This window comes from Condylostylus longicornis, unplaced genomic scaffold (assembly GCF_029603195.1).
Source record: "Condylostylus longicornis isolate FDR11 unplaced genomic scaffold, ASM2960319v2 ptg000084l, whole genome shotgun sequence".
Taxonomy (NCBI): Eukaryota; Metazoa; Arthropoda; class Insecta; order Diptera; family Dolichopodidae; genus Condylostylus; species Condylostylus longicornis.
In genome coordinates this window covers 8,741,716-8,769,456 of record NW_026578052.1, presented here as the reverse complement: position 1 = coordinate 8,769,456, position 27,741 = coordinate 8,741,716, and the positions used below count along the sequence as shown (strand labels likewise).

Sequence of the window (27,741 nt, the reverse complement as noted above, 5' to 3'; positions counted from 1 at the left end):
AAAAATAAAAAAAACATAAGCGGATCCAAACTGTCATCAGACCTATCAATAATCAATAAAGACCTGGGGGACTTTAACCCAGCCTAAAACGCACCTGGATCATAAACTCCCAAAACTAGTTACACCGACTAACTATTAGTTTTGCTCTATCGTGGTTTTGTGTCTATATTCCATGAAGAAATGGAGGGAGGAGCTGTTACAGCACTTTAGACTGAATCGAGAGGTCTCGTTCTCTCCAGTATTTTTGCCGAAAACCCTCTCTGCTATAAGTCGAGAGGCCTTGACATTCACACGCCGTTCCAAACGCGCCCTATATTCCAGGGCACAATTTCTGATTTCCTCACTTACTTCCTCACTATGAATTTGATTCTGCTATTGTGGATGTTATTGCTGTAAATTAATTCTTCTTCTCTATACGAGTCGTTTCGTATACAGGTGTTAAACATTCATTAATTTTTTTCTTTGTTGAAAAAAAAAGGTGACAATGATGACAAAGGTCATTATGAACAAGTTCAATTGTGCAATTCTTAGAAACTTTTAATTGTGAAGCTGATGAAATATATGAATCTTCTTAAATTAAAAAATATCTTACACAAGATCACATGATTTTCTTAGAGCGTACCTGGATCCGGAAATACCTTATGCAACAGCTCTTTGAGGAACATTATCATACCATACCAATTTACTTTGTCCCGGCTACCTGAATTTTTTAAACGGCCTTTTTAATAAATAAGGGGCGCAACACCGGACAGCTCCGTTCCGTATGTTCATTTATTCAATTCAAAACAAAAGCACTTTATTAAATTCGAGTGTTATTAACCAATATCATGTCTGGCTGAAACACGATTTTTTTGGAATAAAAATCGGATGACCATAATTTTTTAAATATTTCGACTCCATTTCCAGAATTTCATTTTTGATATTCGCTCGATAACATCGCGTTTTATATCTACAATTTATTATTTTTTTTTAAATTATCTGAATTTAATTAAACTTCATTTGAATTTGCAAACATTTAAAGTTGAATTGCTTTATGACAATAAATTATTTTATATTGCTTAATTTAAACTAAATATTAGTTGTCCAATTTGGGTTTAAAACTTCAACATTTTCTGATATTTTATATTTGAGTATCAAAAATGTTATGTCGATTTTAATGTTGAATAGCTTCATACATAAAAATTTAAATTAAATTTTTTCAAATTTTTCACATTAAATTTTTTACAATTTTTTCATTTTTAACGCGAATAATTGTAAAAAATTTACATCAAGGCTAAAAACATTAGTATTCTTCTATAAGTATAACAAATTTAATTGAACTACAAATTTACAACACATTCAACTTTAATTGTTGTATAACAAATAGTCTTTTGAGCTTTACAAAAACTTGGTCTGAATTTTATAAAAATGCTTGTTGTAATATTTGTTGCCAAAAGAGAGTTAATTTTTTACATAAATTTTTATTATCATTAAAAAGTTATTCTCCTTGAATCTTGAAGAAATTTTTGAAGGTTTTAAATTTTTGGAAACTAAAACTTTGTATATACAAATTGGTTTTTTATTAAGAGAAATAGAATTTTATTTCTCTATTGAAATCTTAAAGTTTACACTATTTTTGTATTTACAGAGAATATGAACCATTTTGTATTCAGGGTTTTTATTGCAATTAAACAAAATTTAACGGAGAATATACTTGTACAAGACATCTTTTTAGAATAGCTAGTTGGAATTTAAATATGTGGCATCTACTTATATCATAATACAGTCTAGAAATCAGCATTGTTCGGTGCCCTACGTTGTAAAAAAAGTACGCCCTTCCGCTTTTAAATAATGAACAATATGCAATAAACATTGCACATTGCGCATATTAATTACGCCCCCATTTTTCTACACTAATTGCATATGTTTACTTTGCATATATGGCAGATTCGGTGCTGCATTTAGATGTACAAGATGAGTTTTGCAATAATACAGTATTATATGATAATTCCGGTGTCCGGGGTATAAATACGAATTAATAATTTCAACAAAACTGTAATAGTGTTTCATAGCTGTCTTCTATAAATCTCTTAAGTGCGTTGCGTTAAGGATTACAGCGAGATAAATTCCTTGATTGCTTTACGTTTTGTATTATTCTAAACCTATTTTCAGAAAAATTAGGCATTACATTCAGAATTTTGTATCCACTCTAGTGGAATGTACATAAAGGAAGTAACAGCATTGAACTATCTTTGTATAACTACAAAGATTAATTTAAATTTATTTGATTTTAGTTTTTATTTTTTTTTAAATTCTTACCTTTAGTGTTGTAATAACTTTATCATTTTAATTTGAAATCTTGTTCTATTAATTAGAGAAACGCACAACTTCTTGATATTCTCACTCCTACTTTTTAAAGTAAATCTAAAAAAAAAAAATGAAGAAGTAGACCTACATATAGCTATATACATGAAGAGTTCCACTTAATTTAAATAAATAATTAATTGTAACAAGGAAACTACAAATTTAACTATCATCAACTGAAGTTATTCTAATTCGAACATGTAAATGTTAATCAGCATGATCCGAATTTCAATATTTTACTTACATTTTTCAAGAAAACTTTTATAATACATTTATTTTAGGTGTACTTCCAAAGATTCGATTTATTATATGAATATACTTGTATTTATGTACAGCCCCAGGAGTCTAATAGGCGTATAGAAGTAAGAAGTAAATTAGAATTTTTATAGTTAACGATAAAGAAGTTGTACAAGTCAAATACTTACAAAGCAGGAGATTATCCGCAGTAAAATTTTAATGAAGTTAATTAATAATCACAGGGATAAATTTTCTTTAGTATATGGACCATATACTAAATCGAACTCAGTGAAGAGTGAAAGAAATCAAAATTTATTAAATCTTAATTTAAATTGAGTGTTTTAAATCAAGAATTTCAATGAGAATGGAATTTTTCGGGGAGGAAACTGGAATTTCTTTCTTTAAAAGTTATTTGAATACACAATAATAATGTAATGTTTAAAGAACTTTCTGGAGAATCCAGAGATTAAATTTTCCTATGTAAGTTTAAGTAATTTTCATTTCCGGAATTGGGAAATATTTGACAAATCAAATTGCTTCCGGAATATCTTATTTTTTACAGCATTTTATTTTTTATTTAAAACCAAAACCTTCGCATTGTCCTAAGCTCTATTTGATTTCGATGACTTGTGAGCTTACTTAATTAAGTTTAGTACTCCCTGTATTTTATTGTATTTAATATATATATACATCATGTGTACGTTTGGTAACCAAAATTGAACGATATTTTGAAATTAATTGAACTCATCTGAAGAAAAACAGTAAAAAAAAAAATTTTCGATATTTTGTTCAATCTAAATAAAAATGTATATACGAGTATGTATATATACAAAAAAATTAAAAATAAATAGAAAATTACTTAAAAAAATTAGAGTGTTGCCGTTTTGTTATTGTAACATTACTAAAATTTTCACCCAAAATTGTAAATTATTGCAGGTAATATGTGAATTATGGTATAGTGTTTTATTAACTCATCTCATGACCGCTACTGAATTTTGGCATATTGATATTATGACATCTTCGTTTAAGATTTGACATGCAAATATAATGATCAGGATTGGTATCTATCATTTAGCCAGTGAAAAGTGTTAATCGGTTTAATGAGCGCATGTGTTTAACTTAAATATCTTCGTAATTAAGTGTATAAACCTACATCCCCATTAATAACGCTCCTACAACTAAACAGCATTTAAGTAATCAACCAGCTACTACATAATATAAGAGTGTGGACGGCAACACTAAAAGTTTCGGTATCAAACTGACTTTGTATATTTTTGCTTGTATTTTAATATAGATTTAATCATTTTTTTTTTGCATATCACAAAAAGAATCAAACAAATGAATGAACAAACTGTAGATTCTGGGGTCTGCGTTTTACTATTCGGTTTTGGTTCGTGTAATTTGCACGATGCTATTCAAATATTCGAAGTTTAATTTTTAATAATTTTTTTTCCATTTTCTATATCTTTCTCTTTTTAACGATATTGTTCATTGATATACCTAGCATAACATTATGCAAATTGACGTGAATCAACAAAAACCGAAAACAACAAGAAGACAAGAATGACAGAAAAATAAAAAACTACCTGAGTAAATTTCTTTTTTGTGTACAATTTTAATGGTCGCGATGAGAATTTTCGGTTATTAAGTAAACAAAAATTTTGGGAGCAACAAAAAAAAAAAGAGAAAAAGAGAAACAAAAAACTCACTGATTTGAACTTCGATAGATGACACTGACTAGTTAACGATTTCGATGAAAATCAAATAATATGGAAATTTTCGATTTTGGTCTTCTTTTTTTTTCGATTAAATTGTTTGTTAAATTTTTTTTTACTTTTTAGCGGTACAAGGTATTTTATCTTTTACCTGTTATTTTGTTTTTAACAATTTGATTATAATATTTACAAAAAAAAAAAAACAGTTTTGATAAAAAAAATTAAAATTTTCATAGCGTTTTTTATGTTAGCAACTTTAATTTTTAAAATATTAGACAAGTTTTTGATTTGATTTAAAATTATTAAGGTAACACCCGTTTAAGTTGATTTAAATTTTTAATATTGATAAAATAATCGTGGTATGCTTATAAGAAATGAGCTTATCTTCTTAATTTTAACCATCACGCCCATTTAATAAGTATTCCGCTTTTGTTTGTCCAATACAGCATAATGCAACTTTGATAACTAACTAACTATCGTGATTTAGGCAACATTCCAATTTGTATTGATCAATTTTTATTTGAATCGACAAAAAAATCGATTACTGAAGTATGATTATCGAATCAGTTAGTGATTGTAATAATTATCATAAAAGACAAAAAAATGTAAACAAGTGATTCGTGCCTATGTAACAAAGCCTTTGAAACTTTTACAATAAATACCACTATCATTCAGCGATTTGGTACTCAGAATAAGTTTAACTAATTTCTCTCTAAATATCCTTTCTGTGAGTGTTTATCGTGACTACATTTCAAAGATTTTATTCGAAGAATCAGATTTAGAGCTGAATTTTGTCAAATTTAGACTAACATATTCATGTTACAATCAATATCGGTTGGTCGATAATAGAAAATTTGAATAGCCTTTTGAAAACTCTATTGGCATTAAAATCAAAGAATCTTCTCGGCTTCTGAAATATTATTTTTAAAATATCAATTCATTCTGGATTAATACTTTGTTAAATACATACTAAATATTTGAGGCCATTCTTCCTGCGCCAGTCTCTTTATGGAGGAATCGTAAATCATACAGAATTGAACTAATGTGTTGACTAGTTTACTTAATAACAGTCTAAAGCATATCAGCTAGATCGTTTTGATTAAATTGGCAACCCCATTAACGAATTTTAAATTAAAATTAAAGAAAAAAATTTATAATAGAGTTTAGGTAAATAAAATTATATTTGGAAAATTATGAACAAAATATTAAATTATAATAAAATTTTAAAATAGTTTTTGGGTTGAAATAATTAACATAAAATTTTTTTTAAAGATTTTCTTTTAAATAAGTGCAAATTAATAAGGGTTTAAATTATAATAGGTTAGGTGAGGAGTGAACAAAAATTATGAACATTTTATCACCTCTAATTGAATTTAATAAGTGTTAAATAATAAAATTATAATATTAAATTATTTAAATTATTTTTATATTAATAATTTATTAAATTAAAGAATATTATTTGCAAATTATATATTTTTAATATAATTTAATTTTAGTAGTAAGGCTATTGGAATGGGGATATTAGAATCTAATCTAATCGTATATTGCAAAAATCAAAAAACATTTATGTATAAGCGTTGTTGTAGGGGAGAATGTCGTGCCTCCCGGTGTTTTATTACTCTATACCTATATTTTGTATCAAGCTTAATTAATTCTGAATAAAATTTTTTAATTTAATTTATTTTATATATATATTAGGTATAAGAGTAAATTAAATAACTTGTTTTTAATATTTATTATTATTATTATATAATTTTGTTATAAATGAAGAGACACTAATAAAATTTATTTTAAATTCAATTAAGTAATCTGCTACTTTATTATATTTGTTATAAAAGGGCTATAAGTATTATAAATTTCAAATTAATTTTCAAGGTTATTTTAAATCTTAATTCCTGAACAATAGGTTGGATATGTCTATAAAAAATATTTTGTGGTTCTTATCAAAAATTTTGATTATTATTATGTATACATATATATATGTAGAAAAATGTGACATAATAAAAAAAAATTCATTATGTAAACCATAAACCAAAAATTTTATTTAACAGTTAAAACCGCAATTCTATTTAATTTTCATATACAGTTGTCAAATTATGCCTATTGCATTATTAATGTAATTGTGTGTATATATTAATAGTCTTACTATATACATACATATATAGGGCTTACGTGTATTTTAATGAATACGAATTTTATCGTACGTAGTAACAGTATTTATTTTAATGTTGAATTTTTACGAAAGAGAGAAATCATTCCGTGATTACTTATTTTAGATCTTTATAGTTTTAAGTAAATGTCACGTAATGGGATTATTATGGAGTCACCAAATGACACGGAGTAAATATTTAAGTGTTATATTGAACACTCATATCTATTCAAAATTACATAAGTTTAAATATGAGAGGAAGTGAGAGAAATTTACTCGATGGGTAGCTTTAATTTGACTATATCAAGAAAATGAATGTCAATTTCTTGATATTAAATGGCAATACAGATGGGCCAATTAGTTGCCTTAACTTTTGTTTCCAATATGAAAATTTAATCGTACTTATAGGTGCAGTTAATTACTCAAATTGTTCTAATTTAGGCACCGCATAAAGCAAATAGTTTCTTCTTGTGTACTGAAATTCAATAATTTTATTTGCAATTTTATTTTAAAATGTCATTCAATTTGTCACATATTTGCCGCCCAGCCGATTTCAAATAAATTTCCCCTAGAAATTTGGTTATGTACAGTAAAACAAGATGATATTTTTTCTATTTGTAATTTCCTAGACAAGGCCAACGTTTGCGAAAATCGTTCTGAAAACTTAGTATACAAAATTTGTCAAGAAATTTACGAAAGAAACAGCAAAATTTTATTAGTTGACGTTAACTTTTTAGCTTCAAACTTAATGTTTTTTATTACCACCTACGTTGAGCCTATTCGACGAAATCTTAATCTGCACATAAATGAATAATTTTGCATCAAATTGTGCAATTAAATTTTAATAATTACAAAAAATCTATTTTTATACTTACATTATATGTAGGTATGGCTTCAAAATTATCTACTTAAATTATATAACAAACTGTTGGAGAACAATAATTAAATTGAAATGTAACCGAACCTGAATTAAAACAAGAAAAATTTAATAAGTATGTGAGTCATAAAATTTATTAAGTATTGTTAAGCATGTCATCTCTGACATTAATGTAGTCGCGTATGCATTTTTACGCCATATTTCGTTTTTATACTCACAACGTTGTAAAGAGACGCATTACCACTCCAAAAACAATAATTATTTTGAAACTGATTTCATAACAGGCTCGTTTTGTTTATATTTACAACAATAAGAAATCCAAAATTAAAATCACTGCATATTTTGTCTTTTCACATGATTATTGGTTACACACACACAACTTATTATCTTGAATGTGATCATTATTTTTTAAGAAAAAAAAAAAAGTAAAGGAATTTTGTTTTTGGAATTCAAAAAGTTGTTCTTGAAAAATATTTTCATAGTATTTTTTATCGGTAATCAAAATCAGAATTTTTGCAAAAATTTTTTTTTCCAAAATTCAACGGAAAAATAGCGTTTTTAAATTAATACTCACTGAATATTAAGTTTCACGTAAATAAATTCTGGTTTTCATTCAATATTTCTTATTACCTATGGAACTAAATGTGAGCAAAAATGACACTAAATGAAAATACCGGGATACAAAATTAAAATTTTTTAATAATCTGTTGAAAAGGAAAATAATTTGTAAATATTTTATATAATATGGGACGGCTTAGGTGTACGACACCCTATGACATTATGTCAAAATAATTAAAAATACATAAATTGAATGAGATTATGTGGTGTGACTGTTGTCACTAATTTGAATAAAACACATCAAATACACGCAATCTATTTAATTTAGATTCAACCGTAGCATAGTTATTTGAATAGTTGGCTGTTGTTATTCTTGAATAAATGAATTTGGGAATAAAATGCCACGCGCAGCTTAAAAATAACTGAATAAAGCAATGTAGAGAACATTTCGTCGGCAATTTCTTCATGCCTCTGTAGCTCAGTTGGTAGAGCGTCCGCCTAGAAAGCGGTAGGTCACTGGTTCGAGTCCAGTTCGAGGAGAAAAATTTTTTTAATGAATAATTTTTCTGCCTTTAACTCGTTCCTTTGATTACGTCATCCATCTGTTCTGCAGTTGCATGAAGAAATTTCCATTAAGATAAATTAGTAGTGTAATAGGCACATTCTTATTGATTCCGCAACTATAATGTTGTATAAGTAAAATTCATAACTGAATGGCAACTGCAGTTAAAATATTAAACAAGTCAATTTATCAGAAATGTTCTTACTCAGAAAATATTTCTGCTACCTAAATTATTGTAGACCTATTAAAATTAAATAATTGAGTGGGGCAAGAGGACTTCTCTCCGGTCACTGCAGCCTTCGCGACTCACCTCACGTTCCAAGTATATAACTGGAAATATCCCAAATGGAGTTCGCCTAGACTTTGGAAATCTCATCAAAAACAATTGCTATGCCGGACAGGCTGTACCGTGGCAGTCGCATAGGATGTGCACGGCGATTTCGTTACTGCTCTCATAAGTCTAATATGAATTACATAATGCTCTAATTTCACAGAGTCCTTTACATAATATTTCCTATTAAATTAATATTTCCTTTGAAGCATACATAGATGATGAACTAATATTATTTCTACATGAGGGACTTTAAGGTTTCCTTCAAAAGTATGTACATACAGAGAACGAAAATAAGTATAGACTTAATTCAGTACATATAAGTATACTATGTATTTGAAATTCCTTTCATAAATTAATGTTATAATCTGCTTACGTATATTGAAGCAGGAATTTTAAAAGTAAATAATAAATAGAATAAATTTTACTGCTGTGCAAACTTACTATTCAGTATTAAACGTAAGTACTTCTATACGCAAGTAAAGATACAGCGCTTTTTGAGAAAATTGAACAAACCCCAATTTATTTTAAACTTTTATACCCCAGGGCAATAAATCGAAGACAAAGCCGTTGAAATATTTTTTTAAATAGTATTTATGTTAACAATCACTTTAAAAATTACACATAATTTACTGTTCAAGAATACGCGAGCTTAAAACTTAAAATTTTTAAAACAATGCCTATTCATATTTAAATTAGCTGTACTTATCATATAAAGGTAAAAGTTTTAATATTTTTAAAATAAATTTTCAGATTTTTATAAAATTGGGCAATTCAAGCGTATGATGTAATAACTTTTTATAACTTTTATAGTGCAGTTAATTTCAATACAAAGAAACCAAAATAATGAGCCTCATTCAAAAAGAGACAGCATATACATATATAGCGTATCGTTTACATTATTTGTTTTGCTGTCGCCTTTCTGTTGAACACCTCATATACATAAGTAAATGAATCTATCCAAAAATGTATGCACCAGTACAGGAAATTAAAGAACTTAATTCTTAGTTGAATTCTCCCGCTGTTTTATATAAGTTCATATACGTAATCTTTATTTCTTTCCCAATTTGTTCCACATCATCAATTCATATGACTGTAAGCCAGGGTCTATGCGCAAAATTTTACCATGTAGTAAATAGACGATGCCCTACTTTATATCATTACTGACGAATTCATAAATTTGTACTCGATAATTTGTTTTTATCGACGATATTTCCATTAGTATCTATATTCGGTCTACCTTCTGGTGCTGCTAGATATATCATTGAATAACCATGTGGTACGAACTTATTTATATGATTATTAACTTTATTTATCTCTTAAATCTTAAATCTAATTGAAAACACACTCTTAATAATCCAAAATTGACTGTTTAGCGACACAGTTTGACAGATTCGTTTGTTTAGGTGAGAGTTGTCTATCACAAATTATCGAAAACCGCGAATCTCTAAAGGAGGAAGTCAGTAATATCAATCAGTTGATTAATGATGTTTCTCCAGAGAGTGCTAAATATTAAGAAGTGAACACAATCAGACAGCTTATTTGACATTTAACCCAATATTAAAATTTTAACTTCAAAAGAAAAACACTCTTCACTACAAAATTTATTCTAAAATATTTATAAACCATTAAAAATAATTCGCAAAATGATTTATTAAATCTGATTTCAATTAAATTTTAATTCAAATACTGTGCGCATGCGATTATATTCTCGCAGCACGCGCATATTCTGTAGCAAGAATATGTCAAAATTAAAGAAGAAAAAAGATTTACATAGAAGAAAGACTTATGATAATTTTGTTTCCCTTTAAGCTGTCACTTAGAAAAAAATATATATGATAAGAAATGAAAATTAGCAACAATAAATTTAACTTCATTCTAATACCATATTCCATTTACCACATACACGCGCACCACATATACTATAATATTATTAATGCACATGCCCCAAACCATTACGTGCATTTCTCATCTTCTCATTTTTGCTTTACTCTTAACAATATTTCTTTTCCCCCAAGAAATTTTATTTATGAATGAAAACAACGTAATAGCGAGTAATGTAATGTACACATATTCATTCATTACAATGTGTTTACGTGCTTATTACATCACAAACCAATTCGCTTTTCAAAGCATATAATTTTACTTTTAACAATATTTATGCTAGCTATTATAGTATAAGTTTATTATAATTTTTGCTTTAACAATCTACTAATCAAATAGTACCTTCACCGTCTAACATATTAAAATTTTATTGAAGAGACTGTTTGTGTGTCTATATACAGAAAATAATTCATATATCATCGAAAATTGCATATAATGATGATTTTTTGCTCTCATTCAAAGCAAAGAAGATGGAAAGAACTATATAGAAAAGAAACCCCCAGAGATTGACGTGATGTTTCTATTTAAGTGCTAAAATGAAATGAATGTAAATATAACAAATCAATTCAGAAGAAAATGTAGATTGTATGTAAAAGAACAACAAACACCATATACGCGACTTTGTTAAAACGGAATGTTAGTATGAAATTTATACAATAAAATATTATTCAGTAATTTTTCACGTTTCTATGATGATATATGTAGAGGATTGTATATATTACGTGCATCTACAGTTTCTACCCCTTAAGCTATTTTAAGCTAACAAAATGACTAAATTAATCAGCATCATAAAAGTATATAGAAAATATACCTGCAACACTCACTGTATGTCAGCAATATATTATGCAAATTGTTGTTCATTTATTTAATAAACAAGCAAATTGTAAGGTAAACTAATTTGTTATAGGTATAACTAAAAAATTTGAAATTCTCTTAGAATAATGAAATAAAGACATTTTACTTTGTGTATTACCGTAATTTTTCTTGAAACAAAAACTATTACTGAAGTAAAACAAAGCAATGAACTACAATGCAAGAATATTTTTTGACAATTAACCCTAATATACGGGTCTATATTTTATAAATTTGGGTCATGCAGGTCTGTATTTAATACTTAAGCTTTCATGCATGCAAGTTAATCATCAGCATTTAATATGAAAATCATGCATGTTTACAATAAGAAGTGTGTCTCTTCAGTTTCAAAGAAGCTGAAGAGACACACGCAGCCAACAGCTTTCATTAGTGTTTAAACATCGGTTTCAGGCGAATAAAAACGACAAAACGGGTTATTTAGTAACAGGAGCTGGTTTTTATCCTAAGCAAAACTGAAGTCAGTTTAATCTAACAACTGAGGTTATTTAACCTTTCAACTGTCCGGGTTCCCTCAACTAAAAATGAAACAGTTGAATACAATCTACATAATTTGAGCAAAAATTTAATCTCAATTAAATTTAAAAATAAATTATACGAGTATAATTTGTAATAGCAAACCATTTAAAAATTAAAATATATCAGTTATATCAGGGGACAAGAACCTGGAACGATTGCAGAGACTCGCATGCGTCTGCATAACAGGGGCTATGAGAACTTGTCCAACGGTGGCAATGGAGGTGATTTAGGGACTAACCCCTTTGCACATTGTTGTAGAGATGGCAGCTAAGGCTGCCATTTTTAGGTTGGCGAGAAATGAAGTCGGGATTATCCTGAAATGAAGTCGGGAGGTTCTGCTATTCTCGATACCTCGGGATGACATGGTAAGGAGGTATAGCTTCGAGAAAAATTTTGCCTCGTTACTGAGTAACAGAAGGGACTGGGAGCGTGACTTTTCAGGTCGACCAGTGGGAACACACGTTATCAGATGGTACGCAGATGGGTCGAAGACCAGTATTGGGACGGGTGCGGGGGTATTTAGGCCAAGAACTAAATTCTCCGAACCTATGGGAACTTTTCCGAGAGTGTTTCGGACTGAGTTACACGCCATTGAAATGTGCGTGCGGTTCAGCCTGGAAAGGGGGTATCGGGAACAGTAGATAATGATTATGTCGGATAGCCGGGTTGCGATCGGAGCGCTGAACTTGTTTTCAGTATCCTCCGCGGCAGTATGTGGCTGTATTGAGAAGCTCAATGAGTTAGGTAGAATCGATCGGGTCACACTATGTTGGGTGTCGGGCCATGTGGGCGTGTAAGGAAATGAGGCCGTTGATGCGCTTGCGAGGAAGGGGGCAAACACACCTCTTCTTGGGCCGGAGCCTTTCTGCGGAATCGGACCACATACTATTCGTTGGGAATTAAGGAAGGAATCAGAAAGTTTTCTGGGCTGTGGCAAGCCAAGGAGCTCCTGGGAGATTATGACCAGAAGCGATTTAAGAAAATTATAGGGATGGGCAAGAACCAGGTGAGAGTCTTCACCGGCATTTTGACGGGTCACTGCAGGCTTAGGGGAAACCACAGTCGGCTGGACCTGGAAAATGAGGATGCTTGCAGATTCTGTGGGGAGTATGGAGAGACCTCAGTGTATCTCCTGGCGGAGTGTGATGCTCTTGCTCATAGGAGTGAGGAGGTGCTGGGGGGCTTTGCTTTAACGGTGGCGAAGTTACAGCCTTCTGATCCTCACAAGTTGCTTGAGCTCATCAGGAGGGTGTGTCTCGAGGGTGTGTTGTAGGGCATGCCCCGTACTCGGATGGGTGCGCACAATAGATCCTTATGCGTGGTCGCGGTGCACTGTTGTACAAATTTACAAATCTATCAGAAGACAACTAATTTGGGAATCAATTTTATGCACGTTCACGTATAAAAGTGGCAAATACAAATGCAGCACATTCTTAACACAAAGGAATTTTTGCATCTACAACCAAACGCAATTACAACCTTATGTAAACAAGCATAGTCTTTATTCGATAAATCTGTCAGTTTATTTGTTACTAAAATTGATTTGTTGATATCAACTGAATCACTTCAGATGGTAGCACTGCAAAAAAACACAGGCTAAAAAACATAATTTCTAATCGTATTAGAATATTTTTCAAGAATGACGTCAATTCAAAATCACATTACTCTAATTTAAAACATAAAATAAAAACTTCCTATATTTCAATTATTATAAAATTTTATTAATCAATATTCAAGTTTTGTTTTTTATATTCTAAAAAATTTTATTCTAAAACAGTGGAAAAATAAAATATTCAAACTAAAGAAAATTTTATTAAAAATAACACTTAATTTTATTTATTTTAAAAAAAAACTTTTATTTTTGCAAGTCATAAATTTATTTCCATGGGCAACGTGCGTGTGTATCCTGAGCTTTATGTTTTATGTATATTTTAATGAAATTTTTATGTTTTATTACTTTGAATATATGCGAGTCGAGTATATAAAGTGAATTTTTTTATAGTCTTGCGGAGGAATTTTAATTGTTCTACAAGAATAATAAAATTTCTTTTTGAAAAATTTAAAACTTTTTATTATAAAGTTTGAATGATTCTTTTATTGGGCGCATACATAAACGTGTGTACACAAATAAATAATATTAGAATAATAATTTGAAAATTTTAAATCCTCACTTAAGTTGTATAAGAGTAATTTAGAATAAGAATTAGAATTTTTTATTATATTTAGTTATACGTAAAATTCATACAAGTGGTTAATTATATTAAAAATACTTGAAAAAATGAACAAGAGTTTATGAATTTTTTGTTAAAATGTTTTCACCTTAAATAATTAGATTTGAAACTAGAAAGATTAATGAAATAATTGCAATTATAAAACAAATAATTTCTTGAGGTTCACCTAAATATTCAGCATTCCATGTTACAATACAAATAATTTTTGCATTGTAACAATCCTTGCCAGACTTAGACAAAAAATGCTTGCCAGATTCTAATGTGTTTTTTTTACAATTCCAAAAAAATTTGGAAAAATATTTCCACTAGTTTTACTCGACCTTATATATTTGTCTGCTTATGAGTACATTTAACTCCCAAACTATTTCCACTCAACAATTGAAAAACTTTAATTTTCAGTCCCTAAATATTTAATTGTGTAAGTTAAGTGCGACAATGTGTTGTTTAAAGCTTTAAAATTCATAACCATTCATCTACTTAGTAAAGAAATGGACTTTAGGCCACAGAAGCTCCAAATTAGTTTGGCTGTTAAAATTTACTCTGTAAAAATTTATTAAAAAGATACGATGCAAGGGTATACAGAAGAAGTAAGTAACGGAACAATTTACTATGTTAGATTTAAAAATATTGAATTCAAATTAATTTCCGCGTAAAGTACCATAAAAACGAACTGATTGAATCGAGAAACGACCTGGAATCCCAACGAGATGAAAGTGAGTATTTGTTCGTAACTAGGACAAATATATAAAATGTTAAAAAAGAAAAATTTCCCCTTTCCCAGGTTGTTAAGAAAATTGAATCAATCAGCAGAGCAGCCCACTGTGAGGAATATTTAATACACTATGATTTTGTTTATGCACACTTACAACAATTACGTCAACAGATGCTCTTCATTTCGCGATTTTTACAAAGGAATATCAAATAATCTTCTCAAAATATTTGTTCTTGTGTTTCTCTTTTAAACTTTTGATGAGCATATGAACATGAAAAATATAATCGATTATTTTTCACTTTATTAGTTTCTAATAACATATAAAAAGTGTAAAGATAAAATCACAAATAAACTTCAACATCGCTTAAATAAACACTGAAAAACGTGTATATTAAATGAAACACATGTGATACACCACCCATCGCATCGCATTCATCGTATCTTTAATATCAAGAAATCAAAATGACATCCGCTAACATCCGTTATGTTTTAAATGTTTAAATATCGTGATTTAATAGCTCTTTTATCCTTATATATTTTGTAAAATCTATGCAGGATGTTTCTATTCTATTCTGTATGGCATTTTTTTTAAAACCATCAAGAGTAGCTATTTAGAAATCATAAAAAAACAGAAATAGCGGAAATATTAAAAAAAGCATAAAGAAACTATTTTCGATGTAGGTGTGTTAAAGTAGTTAAAAAAATATTTAAATAGTGGTTGTGAACTTGGATAAAATGAGTAATTAATAGAATTTTAAATAATATAAGAAATGGGTCCCGGTGCATGTACGCATTTATGGCAATGAGGAGGTGGCCGCTCTTGCGAGGTCGGTGGCGATGATGGACTTTGTTGGACCCGAGCTTTTCTAGCTGTTGTCATATGAAGGCGTATGGGGCGAAACGAATGGACCGCCTCCAACAGTAGTGCTTGGATTGGGCGTGTGGAATGAGGAACAGCCCGGACTCTTTATCTCAGGTGTATCTCCCGGAAAGGCCCAACAGATGTTGGTATCAAGGAGGGTGGAAGTCAGGCTGTTGGTGAGCCTGCTCACTGGCCACTGCAAGCTTGGCTATCATCTGCACAAATTGGGACAACCTGGGGAACGTTTGTGTAGATTTTGCCATGATGAAGATGAGAAGGCTGAGCATACTATCTTCTTTTGTAAAGCACTGGCTAGGAGGCGATTGGTTTACTTGGGCGGATATGTGGTAGTATCCTCTTGTGGGAGGTGGCGCTTGGGCGAATCTGTAATTTTGTGGGAATTATAGGCCTCACTGGCGCTTTATAGGTGGCGGGATGTTACAATAAGTGTTTTAGGCTGCTGTAACCTGGTCTGAGGTTGATTCTGCAATATATTTTAATCTAATATAAAAGAGAGAGCGGGCTTACGTTTCGAGTTTTTTTTATAAAAAATTACTTCACTGGATATCAGTAAAATGTTATCTGCATAAAATTGGGAATGTGGCTTTGCCAGAATGGCGAGTTTAGAGTGGTTTAGTATTTGTAATGGTATTGAACCTCTACTGAAGCAAGAAGTGCTACTGTCGACATCAACTGAAATTATGAAGGCCCGAAGGTTCTCGTATCCCGTAATATTTCAACTTAAATTATACATAACAACCTAAATTATTTAAGAAAACATTCTGAAAGCAGCCATTAAACACTAAAACAAATTACATTACAATAACGATTTACATATTTAATGTAGCAAATTTTTAGTTTTATAACTCTATTAAGCCAGTTTACTTGTTTTTTTCCTATTTCATTCAACTTTTTATATTCATACCGTCACAAATATTATGAACAAACAAAAAAAAAATAATGGCCCAATCTAAGTTAAATTTAGCTTTTTTTTATTTAATTCAAATTGCCTTTCAGCATTTCAAAACTTTAATTTCAATCATAAGTTTTTTGATTTTTTTTTTCTTTAACATATTTAATACCTGTTATGATATGATATAAAAATAAAAATTGATGGGGCTTAAAATATTCTATATAGAAACTTTGATTATTTTCTCAATTCATGCAGAACCTACTATTAAAAATCTATCGACTATATAGAGAACAATAACAATAATAGTAATGTTTTGAATAAAATTGCACTAAAAAAACAAAAATACTGAAAATCAACAGAGAGAATCATAGAGACAACAGTATATAGAAGAAAAGGAAGCCAAAAGAACCAATGAAACCTTGGAATAAACAACTTGATAACTGAGATGCGCTGATAAAAAAAAAAACACAGCAGAAGAGAAAAAAAAAATTCGATTTTTTTTTTAATATATTATGAATGAATTTTTTTCCTCTGTGTTTCTCTTTTTTTCTCGAATTATTTTCCACCGTCTAATGTTAATAAAATAAAAGAGGAAAATTTTTCAGTTCATTGAAAAAATAAGTTTTTAAGCACTGGTACTTATTGGTGTAAGTGAAGACATTATAATTGAATAGAATATAATTCATAGGAGGGCAGATGTTTGTGAATTTTCGCTTCCTAATGACTTTTTGAAAAAATGCTTTCACGAAAACATTAACACACACATTGTTAGTGGTTTTTTGGATAGCTACATACGTACTCCATATTTAAACCTCCTCTTCTGTTATCAAGTGCTGGACGGCTTGTTAATTACTAAATTAAATAAACAGTAATAAGAAATTGAATGCCTTATGAACAATACCAAGTTCGCATTAGACAAAATATTTACTAAAATGCTTTAAAAAATGTCATTTTCGTAAATGTGTGTATTAATGTAGTAAGTGTAACCAGGCATAATCTTTTATATTTTTCATTTCTACCTATCCTTTTCCCTCTTGTTTTGTTCTTGTTTCATATTTTCTTTCTTCTCGCAAAGTTTCCTTGTACCATGAATGGTTGGTTGCTTAATGAACGGTATTGAAAAACTAAATTTTTTGGTTTTTTCTTCTTTCTTAATGCAATATTTACAATCGTACAAACATAATCGTAAATAAATAAATGTGTACTTACTTACATATTAATAATATCTCAAATTGAAGTACGAAGTGGCATCTCGAATTGTTGCTCTTTTTATACAAAAGCATATTTATAGGGATTCCAATACACTATTGATAAGCTCATTTTTTTATTTAATAGCAGCAGCGCAACTAATAATATAGACATTTTACATAAATGTTTAAACGGTATATTGAACTTGTATTGATAAAATGAGAATGAGTTTTTCCTTTTTTACATATCATTTTTACTGATATGAAAAATGAGGTTAACGCAACAACAAACAACAAATGAGAAACCAATTCTAAAGAAGCTGTGTGTAGAGAACCCATTATAAAGGATGAATAGTGATATGAATTCATAACTTTGTTATAAAAATAAGAAAAACAGAAAGTGTGATATTCAATAGAAGGAGATTTCAAATTAAAGAAGGGGGTATAAAGCATAAGGACTTTCATTTTGTTATTATATTTGATACTCTCAACAACAAAGATATCAAAATTAAAGAAAAGAAGAACATACGAGTAAAAGAGAACTAAAATAAAAAGTAATAATAATAAATTTTTATTACCGGGTTTTAAAGATTTAAGCATATGCATAACAACTACACACTACCTATCAAAAACATAAAATGCATGCACATATGTGTACACACATGTATTTGGCATAATGATGAATCAATTTTCTCCATAAAAAAATATTTATATTTTGATTAAATTTTATATTCCATTGAGAATGAAAGAAAAAGGGGTACATACAACAAACATAAGTTATAAATTCGCTATAATTAACATTTTATATGTAAGCATATTTGAACTTGCTAAAGAAGATATTTTCAATGTTAGCTCAATAACCAAACAGCACCGATTGCATACTTGTAAGATTTATTAGCCTTCAAAAAGGGTTAATTTGTTGGTAGTACTACAAACATATTTAAACTTTACAATTTTTTAGTATTTTCAAGGTGAATTCTTTCAATACCTTGTGATTTGTAAATTTTTTTATGTATCGGAATAATTAATAAACGATTTAATTAAATTTTTGTCATTTTAATGAATTAAACACGCGTATATGTAAAGCAATAAAACAAAATTTGAATTGAAATTCTCGAATCTCAGTACCGACCTTACAGAAGCCAGCATGCGTTAGCACAGCGTACGCAGAAAAATGTTGAAATTGCCATGCCAGAAAGCGTAAGCATCGTATTAACAGAGAAATGTCGAAATTAACAGATGGAATTAAACAAATTATTTTGGCTCTGCATAAGCAAGGACTACGATAAAATGGGAAAAAGATTAATAGAGGAAAAATTTCTATTGCAAATTTATTTAAAATATTTATTGTAGGGAACAAATTTTTAGCTTTACGTGGATTACATCACTTTATGAAAACTAAAAACCGGGCTTTAGGTCGAACAAGTAATTTAAAAAATCAGCTGTTACAGTAAATAGACAAAGGTCTTAGATCACGTCATTCTATTCAAAAGGTAGTTTCCGGGCCTTCCAGTAAAATGTGAGATTAAAATCGGCCAAAGATCATTTAAATCGATCTGATGATATGTGAGATAATATGTGATAAATGAATATAAATTCATTGTGGCGATGGACGGCTAATGGCACGTGTGATTAAGAACAAACTGCATTTAAAAAGTACATAATGAAACTGAAGATATAAGAGTTAATATTATTCTCGGAGAAGGGCTGGCTTTATTATAACATCCCATTTTTATTTTTAACAACACAATTTGCGAGCAATATTGCAAATTTACACCGTGACTCTTTCGGCTTAACAATAATAACAATATTTCAAAGAGTCCCGATTTTAATAAAACATTACTGTATTCTCTTACTCTCTACTATTGTATTGGAATACGTCTCGAATATTCCGAATGAATAATAAAAGAACACTTTTATTCAGAGTATTTGTAATTAAAGCATCCCAAGGGATTTTTTTTAAAATGTCAAATTTTTTTCAACTTGTCAACATACATACTTAAAATGAAGAATCACTCAAAAATTAAATAGCTTGCTATCTGTCAAATAAGATGAAAAGTAAAAAACCTACATAAATATTAATTTTCTTAATTGATAATATTTTAAAATCACATGAATATTTTAAAAATAAAATTTATTAATTGCAATTTTATTCTTTTTTTTTGTTTTCAGGTGTTTAAGCCGAAATGTTTTGAATTCAACAAAAAGTGTGCAATATTTTTGATTAACGGCAATATAACAACAGTTGGTATTGTCAAAGTGAGAAGTGAAATTCTTTCAGTTTTTTTTTTATTAAAAATTTAATTAGAGAAGAATAAAAAAAAAAAATATTATAAAATAAATATTTTCGCATATTCACAACCACATACACGAATATAAAATTATAATGAAGCATTTAACATAAAAAAAAAATATTTAATTTTTATTATCAGTTTTGATTTTCTGATATTTTTTGGATAAAAAATATTAAAATCATTAATACAACATTAAAAAACCAAACAAAAAAGGATTAAAAATTTTTTAATAAAATGAAATCAGTTAAATTCTTGTAAGTATACCCGTACATTATTAAAAGCAATTAATTAAAAATTTTTTTTTAATTTTTTTTAATAAAAAACATTTTTTTATTTAATTGGGAATAAAATATTTCGAAATTAAAGCATGAAAAATCCATAATTTATTTATACAGGGTCGTCTAGTTCAAATTTTAAAGCTCTCGGGAAGTGATCTGTTTGATTTTTTTAGAAAAGAAATCGTATAAGTGTGGAGAGAGAGGGGATGAATTCGGACGCCTAGGGGTAGTTTTAGAGGGTTGAACAAAATCTGGTTGAAAAATTCTGTTCGGGGAATTACTATCCATTATAGCTTCGAAACTGTTGAAGCTACAACCATGAATTGTTCAGAAGTTTTCTTCTCAATTGACAGATCTACGCAACGGTATGCCAATGGTTGGTGCCAGTGCTACCCTTTTCAAATAATAGCTGCACAAACAAAAAATTTTTAGTTGAAAAACTGAAATTTTTTTAAAAAACGCTAATTATCTCAGAAAAGTCTGCTCCTTTTTTCTGTATGTGTTACATCACCCTCTACAACTTGGCTATGCATAATTTCCATGGAACGCGTGCCGTTTTCCAGGCAAAGTGATAATTTTTGTAAGTAATTTTTCTATACCTGAATGAATATGTGCTCTAAAGAGATATCCAAGACTCAAACCTTTACTTTTACCGTATTTCTATTTAGTAGACCGGAAACCCTGTATAAAGGTTAACGATAAAGGTAAAATTTGAAAAAGTTTATCAGACATGAAAAAAATTATAAAAATTATCAACCGAATCTGGTAATTATTACTTATAAAATTAATTTATTATAGTTGCTACTGCAATTCATAATAAAATGTAAAGAGAAATTTCGCGTATTTGATTACCGTTAATTATAAACGAATAGTTACCGTTAATTATAATAGAACAAAGTATAGCTCTAATAGCTCAATTTTATTCGATTGATTTTTAATGTAATTTTATACATTTTTAATGAGTTAACTAAGTTCAATATTACAATTCAACTGTTATGACTGTTACAAGCGCATCTAAGAATAATAACAATAATATTTGTATGTCTAACTGTATGAAATGTTATAATAGCGTCGGGATTTAATCGGAAAATCTATTATATACTCTTTTGTTTATTAATTTGCATTTCACTCACATTTCCTTAAGGATTTAATTGTTTTTGGAAAAACTCTAATATAACGTTACGATTCTCTTCGAATTAAATTCAAAGTATCAAAAATTATTTTAGTCCTCAATCAGAACTTTTCTGTAATACGCATATAAAAGAAGTGTTGGAAAAATGAGAAGAGAAAACAGAAAAAAATCATTCGTAATTGGAAATCCTTATAGAACAGTCGCATTCCTCTAATCCTTCATTTCTAATTCTATTATAGAAACTAAACAACACAATTTTGTATAACTTTATATTCTGGTATTTTACATGACATAAAACATGTTTTTCCCATTTGTACCATGTTAGTGAGTTGAAAAGGTAAATTAATGTGCATGTATTTTTAATCTGAACTAAATTTTGAAAATTTCATTTCTACTATATTGTTTGTAAATTTACTTGGAATTGGAAAATTTCATATGAATTCTTTGTATCCCGAAAAATGGAAAATGTATATGTATGTGATAAAGAAAATCTTTCTAAGTAAGAAATTTAAATTTTTTTATCCGCAGTGGGATTGAAATAAAATCCCATATTGTTTCTTCATTCTTATTCCAAATATTCAGAACTACTTATATTCTTTCCATTCCAAGTTGCCGTTCAAGTCCTACAGGAAAAATTGCGTTCAATATTTCGAATTTAAATTAAAAAGAAGAAAAATGCAACTTTTTGAAAAGCCAAACCCAATATGAACGGATATTGAATTGATTTTGAACAAAAATTTCAAAAAAATATGAACCCCTGACCGTATACTATTTCCAACTTTTTAATATACGGTCTACTGCCTAAACGGTCGATTCTTCTGCCTAGGGCTAAGTGATGGGCTACTACTCTTAAGTAAATAAAAATATTTTCCTATATATCAGGACCGGTTTTACTTATTTGGCGCCCCACAAGGTTTCTAAAAAGTGCACTCCTCTACTTGTTATTAATATAAATACATATACTCACTTTCCATACGTAGTAGATCCGACGGTGCTTTGTATATATCTTAAGTAGATAACTTTTGTCCTACCATAGTTTTACACCTCAACATTTTCAAGAAAATAAATTTCAGAATCACACTTAATAAAAAAAACAAAATCACTTGTTTCCATTCACAATAGTGACCTTTTGAAATGAACTTTCCAATGAAAACTCATTTACTATTCCTTTAGAAAAAAAAATTAAAAATTTTTTATTTTGAAAAAATTCAATTATTGTCCGCATCTTTTCCAAGAAATGTGTAATATCCAAAGAAATAGCCATATTTCAAAGGAAGAATTTCAATTGAAATTTGAGATCTTATTAATTTTTTTTTTAGTATTTTGATTTTTTCCTTTTATTTCCAATAAAATTTTGACATTTTACTCTTAACCTACCTAAATTGTATGATTAAGAAAATAGGTAAACATTAAGAGATTTCACACTTTTGTTGTCAAATATGACAATTAAAATTTAATAAACAATTAATTGCTAGAAATGGAAAATAAAAATGAAATAAAACCCCGTGTTTCTTAATGGAGAAGGAAAATATTAAGGAATTGAATCTTTTAAAAAGATTCAATTAAATTTTTCCACATGCTCGTCATTTACTTCCAATTATGACGATAATATCTTGATCTCTGAACTTCTCCATACCATAATTAATGTTTTACTTAAATATCCACAGTAAAGAAAGTTCATAAGTAGCACATAAGTTTCAAAGTTCTAATACTAAAAACAACAACAAACCCAAGAAAAAACAAAGTAATTAAATGTTGTTGACAATCAAATTTTATAATTTTTGTTTCATATCTTTTCCTGTATATGGCGCTTTTCCAATTCCAAAACCGAACAAAATATCAATGAAATGTCACAGATGTCAATTTTTCCTTTTTACATTCCGTTTTATGTTTATATTTTGGACTTTATTTTATATACAACACCACACATACATACATACATAAAATGTCTTTCTAATGCAGTTATTGAAAGACGGAAATTTATAACTTTTGTTTTAAATTTTTTATTTTTTTTTTAATTTTATTCTGTTTTCATATCGTACATGGAACAACAGATGGTCACTTCTTGTTTTTCTATATTTTAATGCTTAACATTTTTATATTGTAGTGATGAGATTTAAAATGAAAACAAGTAGATAAATTCGAGCCAAAAGAAAAAAAATTATTGTGTTTCAATCACATGTAAAAGGATTAAAAATTCATTTTGGAAATCTTGAATAGGAAAAATTTTCAGCCATCGAAATTCTTAAATTTATTGAAATGAAATTTAGAAAATAATTGGCGCAATCATAAATTAATATTGGACTTTAAGTTTTAAATTTCAAAATTTTTTGTACTAAATTATTAAGAAATTATTGTTTTGCTAACACTATATACAAACTCGAATTGTATGTGAAGTCTTATGTTACCAATCACACTAAGCTCTCAATTCACTATACTCTAATGAATCACTAAACTCTAATTAATTACACTATGATCTAATTAATCTTGTTTCCTGATTTGACACCAAAGTATAATTCAATACAATTACACACATTTATATACTTAATGAATTTAAATACACTGACAAGTTGAACACAATTTGTGCCGTTTCGTGAAATAAAATTTCGATTTGCATTTTATAAAATTCTTGTGTGTCTTAAAGTTTTCGTTCACTTATTCACGTTTGACAACTTTAATCGTGTTTAAGCCTTTTTTGAAATTACATAATATTTTCTAGTGTTGCCGCTTTAGTAAATAAAGGAGCCATGAATATTCAATAGATTGCTTAAACACGAAATTCAATGTCAAATCCTTAATACCTTTCAGATTTCATTTAGTCATTTTTTACTCACGTACACAACACAATTACTATTTAATTCACAAATAACCCACAATTTCTCTCAACTATCCTCAACTACTTTCTCAACTACTGGCTTCTATTCTTTTCTCGTTAAAGATTTCTTGTATTCATCACATATTGTGTTCAGAGAATAAAAACTTTAATGTAAAACCTTAAGTCCTTTAAATATAGATTACAAAAGTATCATAGTTTTGAGGTAAAATCTCTAAAGTATAAAAACAAATCTAAATTTATACCTGATAAAATTCATTCCCAAATCACACCATCAGAATCCTATTATAAACGAATAAGAAAACTTATGAATATTTTTTTTTTTGTTTTCCTTCTCCTCTCTTCTACTACAATCTGATAACAATGTAAAAGAGTGTAACAGAAAATAAGAAAATTAAATTCCCAAAATGAAAACATTTCTTTTTTCTCATTTTAACTTATTATTTTTGCTGATTTTCAAAAAAAAAAAAAAAAACCAAAACGGAAGAACAAGAAAAAATTCAATATTTTTCTGTTGTTCATAACATTCAAAAAAATCTTCCAATTCTTCTTCCTTCATTTGTTTTTTTTTATTTATTTATAAATTTAAGAAGGCGACAAAGAATTATTTTCGAGAAGCTCACTTTCTTCTCTCACACTCTCTCTCACACACAAAAAAAAAAAATAAAAAACAATTTTAACTTTTATAAAACTTAACGGTGCATTAAAAAATAAATAATCCTCAAAGGACATTACAAATAGTAGGTTTTTTTTTTTATTTAGAAAAAAAATACGAAATTAATTTTCGAAAAAAGTGTCGATATTAAATTGCATTTTAAAAGGGGAAAGACACACACAAACACTTTCCAATATAAAAAATAAAAGTAAAAAAAACAAAAAAAAATGTCTTATTACCGTATCAAGGGAATTTCGTCCTTTTTACTCTTCTGCTACTACCATTTTCCAGTACAATATACGCTCTTAGGAGACGAACAGAAGAAGAAAATTTTGGGGAAAAATAAAATTTATTTAAGAAGAAAAGAAAAATTTTTATTTTTTATTGATTATTATTGAATTATAGCAGAAGTGGTGATTTTTCTATTGAAATAAGAAAAAAAGGACTTGGAAGAAAAAAATTATTTTCGTTCCTGCTTTTTTTTGTTTTTCCTTGTTTCTTACTTGTATGCCTTGTTGTTTTGTAAAAAATTTTTTTTTTTCACAAAAATTGAAAAATCGGCAAAAGAGATCTCAGCTGTCCTTTTTGTGTTGTTTCTTGTTTGTTTTCTTGTGTATTATACCTAAAAACTCCTTTATACAATAACAACAACAATAATATAAAAAAAATAATTTTAAATTTATGTTAAAAAATTAAAAATAAGGCAACAATAAGAAGAACAAATCGAAAAATAAATGTTAAGATTTATATTGGCTTTTGTTTTTTTTTACCAAGTTCCACTGACTAAGTATAAGAGTACACTGACTGACACTCTATACTCGCTCGGTATGGTATGGTACTTGGGAAAGGAAATGGAAACGAACGAAAATAGGCTGAAAGTTTTAAAATTTATTTTCTTATTTTTTCTTCTTATTGTTTTTTTTTGTGATAATGAAAAAATCGTGACAATATTTTTATTAAAATGTCCTTTTTGTTTTATTCTTCTCCTTGTATACACAAGAACACACAAAGTACAGACATAAAATATAAGAATTTAAAATTGAAAAAATCCTTAAAATTTTTGGTGTACAAAGAAAAATGGAAAGTAAAAAAAAAAATTGTAAAAAAATAATAATAGCTTTAGTCAAAGAATAAGAAGAAGAACAACAAGAAAATAAAAAACAATAATAAAAAAAAAATCAAATAAAACGAGGAACTTAACAGGATTTTAAATTTTCAGTACTACTTTCTAATTTCTATTTTCCGATTTTTTTCAATTTTCTTCTTGTTTTTTTTATACCGTTGCTGTGTGTTTGTGTTCGTTGTATTTTTTAGCGTTATTTTTTATGTTAAAAAATAAAAATAAGAAAAACATGTTTCAGATGTTTCCGTTACATGAATTTTCATTTTCATGTTTAATTTTGTTTTTTCTTATTTTTATTATTTTCTGATTTTAATTTTGTTTTTTTGTTATTTTCTGTTTTTGAATTTTCAAAAAAAAGAGAAATTCTCAAGCAAATATTGTAGGTAATTGAATGTGTGTGTGTGTGTGTGTGGCTGTGTGCAGTATACTGCGTGTACTTGTACACCAAAACTCTATAATATGTGTGTGTTTCCTAAAAAATTTGTATATTATAATTTTTATAAAGAATAAAAGGAAAATCGAATGTGGTTATTCACATAACCGACAACGCTCGATGATTTCTTAAATGATATTTACGAATTTCCAAAAAATTGTGAGTTTACTGGTCATACTGATCACCACGATATGATAGAACTCCTAATACTGTTCTGATTGTGGGAAGAATTTCACTTTCTGGCACCCAATTTTCTTAAAAACCTCGAAAAACTTAAAATTTTAAAAATAATTTGTTAATAATTTTCTAAAGTAAATGATCTCAAATCCGAAAATGCAGTAGGGTATTACAACATAGCCACAGCTTGCGAGTGAACTTTTACTTCTGAATTGTATGAAATTAAAGCACTGTTATGAAAAATTGTACCACAAATGCAAAATTGTTATAAATGTAAAATTGCCCATTTTGAAATTTAAAGCTTGCAACCTTATTTCTCCAAAATGTCGGACAGAATATGTTTGACAAAGTTTGTATGTGGAAGAAATGTGAAGAAAATTTGTTTATATTTTTTTTATTAGGGACGAGTATTAAAAATCGGCCCATAACAATACTACGTCAGTTACAATAGGTAACTGACGTATGTCAAAAATTTGTCAAATAATAAGTTTTCTTTAAAATCTCTCTAACTCAATTGCATATACATACGAGAATGCACAAATTGATAAGACATCTCACTTAAAATACTTATTCTTGCCTCCCCGACACCGATGATTGTATTTTCATTAGCAAGATGACATATGTAAAATTTGACACGATTTCAATACCTTCCTTATGGCATGCAATGTGGTTGATGAAAATATAAATTGTGTAAGTGGAAATCGAAATAGCTGAAGTTATAAAGTGACACGTTTAAAAATGAATGAAAATGGTTTTTCACATTTTCTAACCACAAAAAAAAAATTTGTTTTGATTTCCAGCCAAAAAAAAATAACAAATTATAATAAAATATTTTTTATCATAAAGTTAAAATAAATGTACTTTTT

The 27,741-nt window shown here is 28.3% G+C and overlaps 1 protein-coding gene across 1 annotated transcript in view; it reads left to right on the top strand.

The window, feature by feature from the left end:
- LOC129613614 (collagen alpha-1(XV) chain-like) overlaps positions 1-27,741 on the top strand; it is a 126,311-nt gene that overhangs the window by 27,294 nt on the left and 71,276 nt on the right. The window contains exon 3 of the mRNA XM_055527745.1: positions 20,123-20,498. Within this exon, the coding sequence (XP_055383720.1) occupies positions 20,479-20,498 (20 nt within the window). The 5' untranslated portion in view covers positions 20,123-20,478. The remainder of the gene's footprint in view (positions 1-20,122; positions 20,499-27,741) is intronic.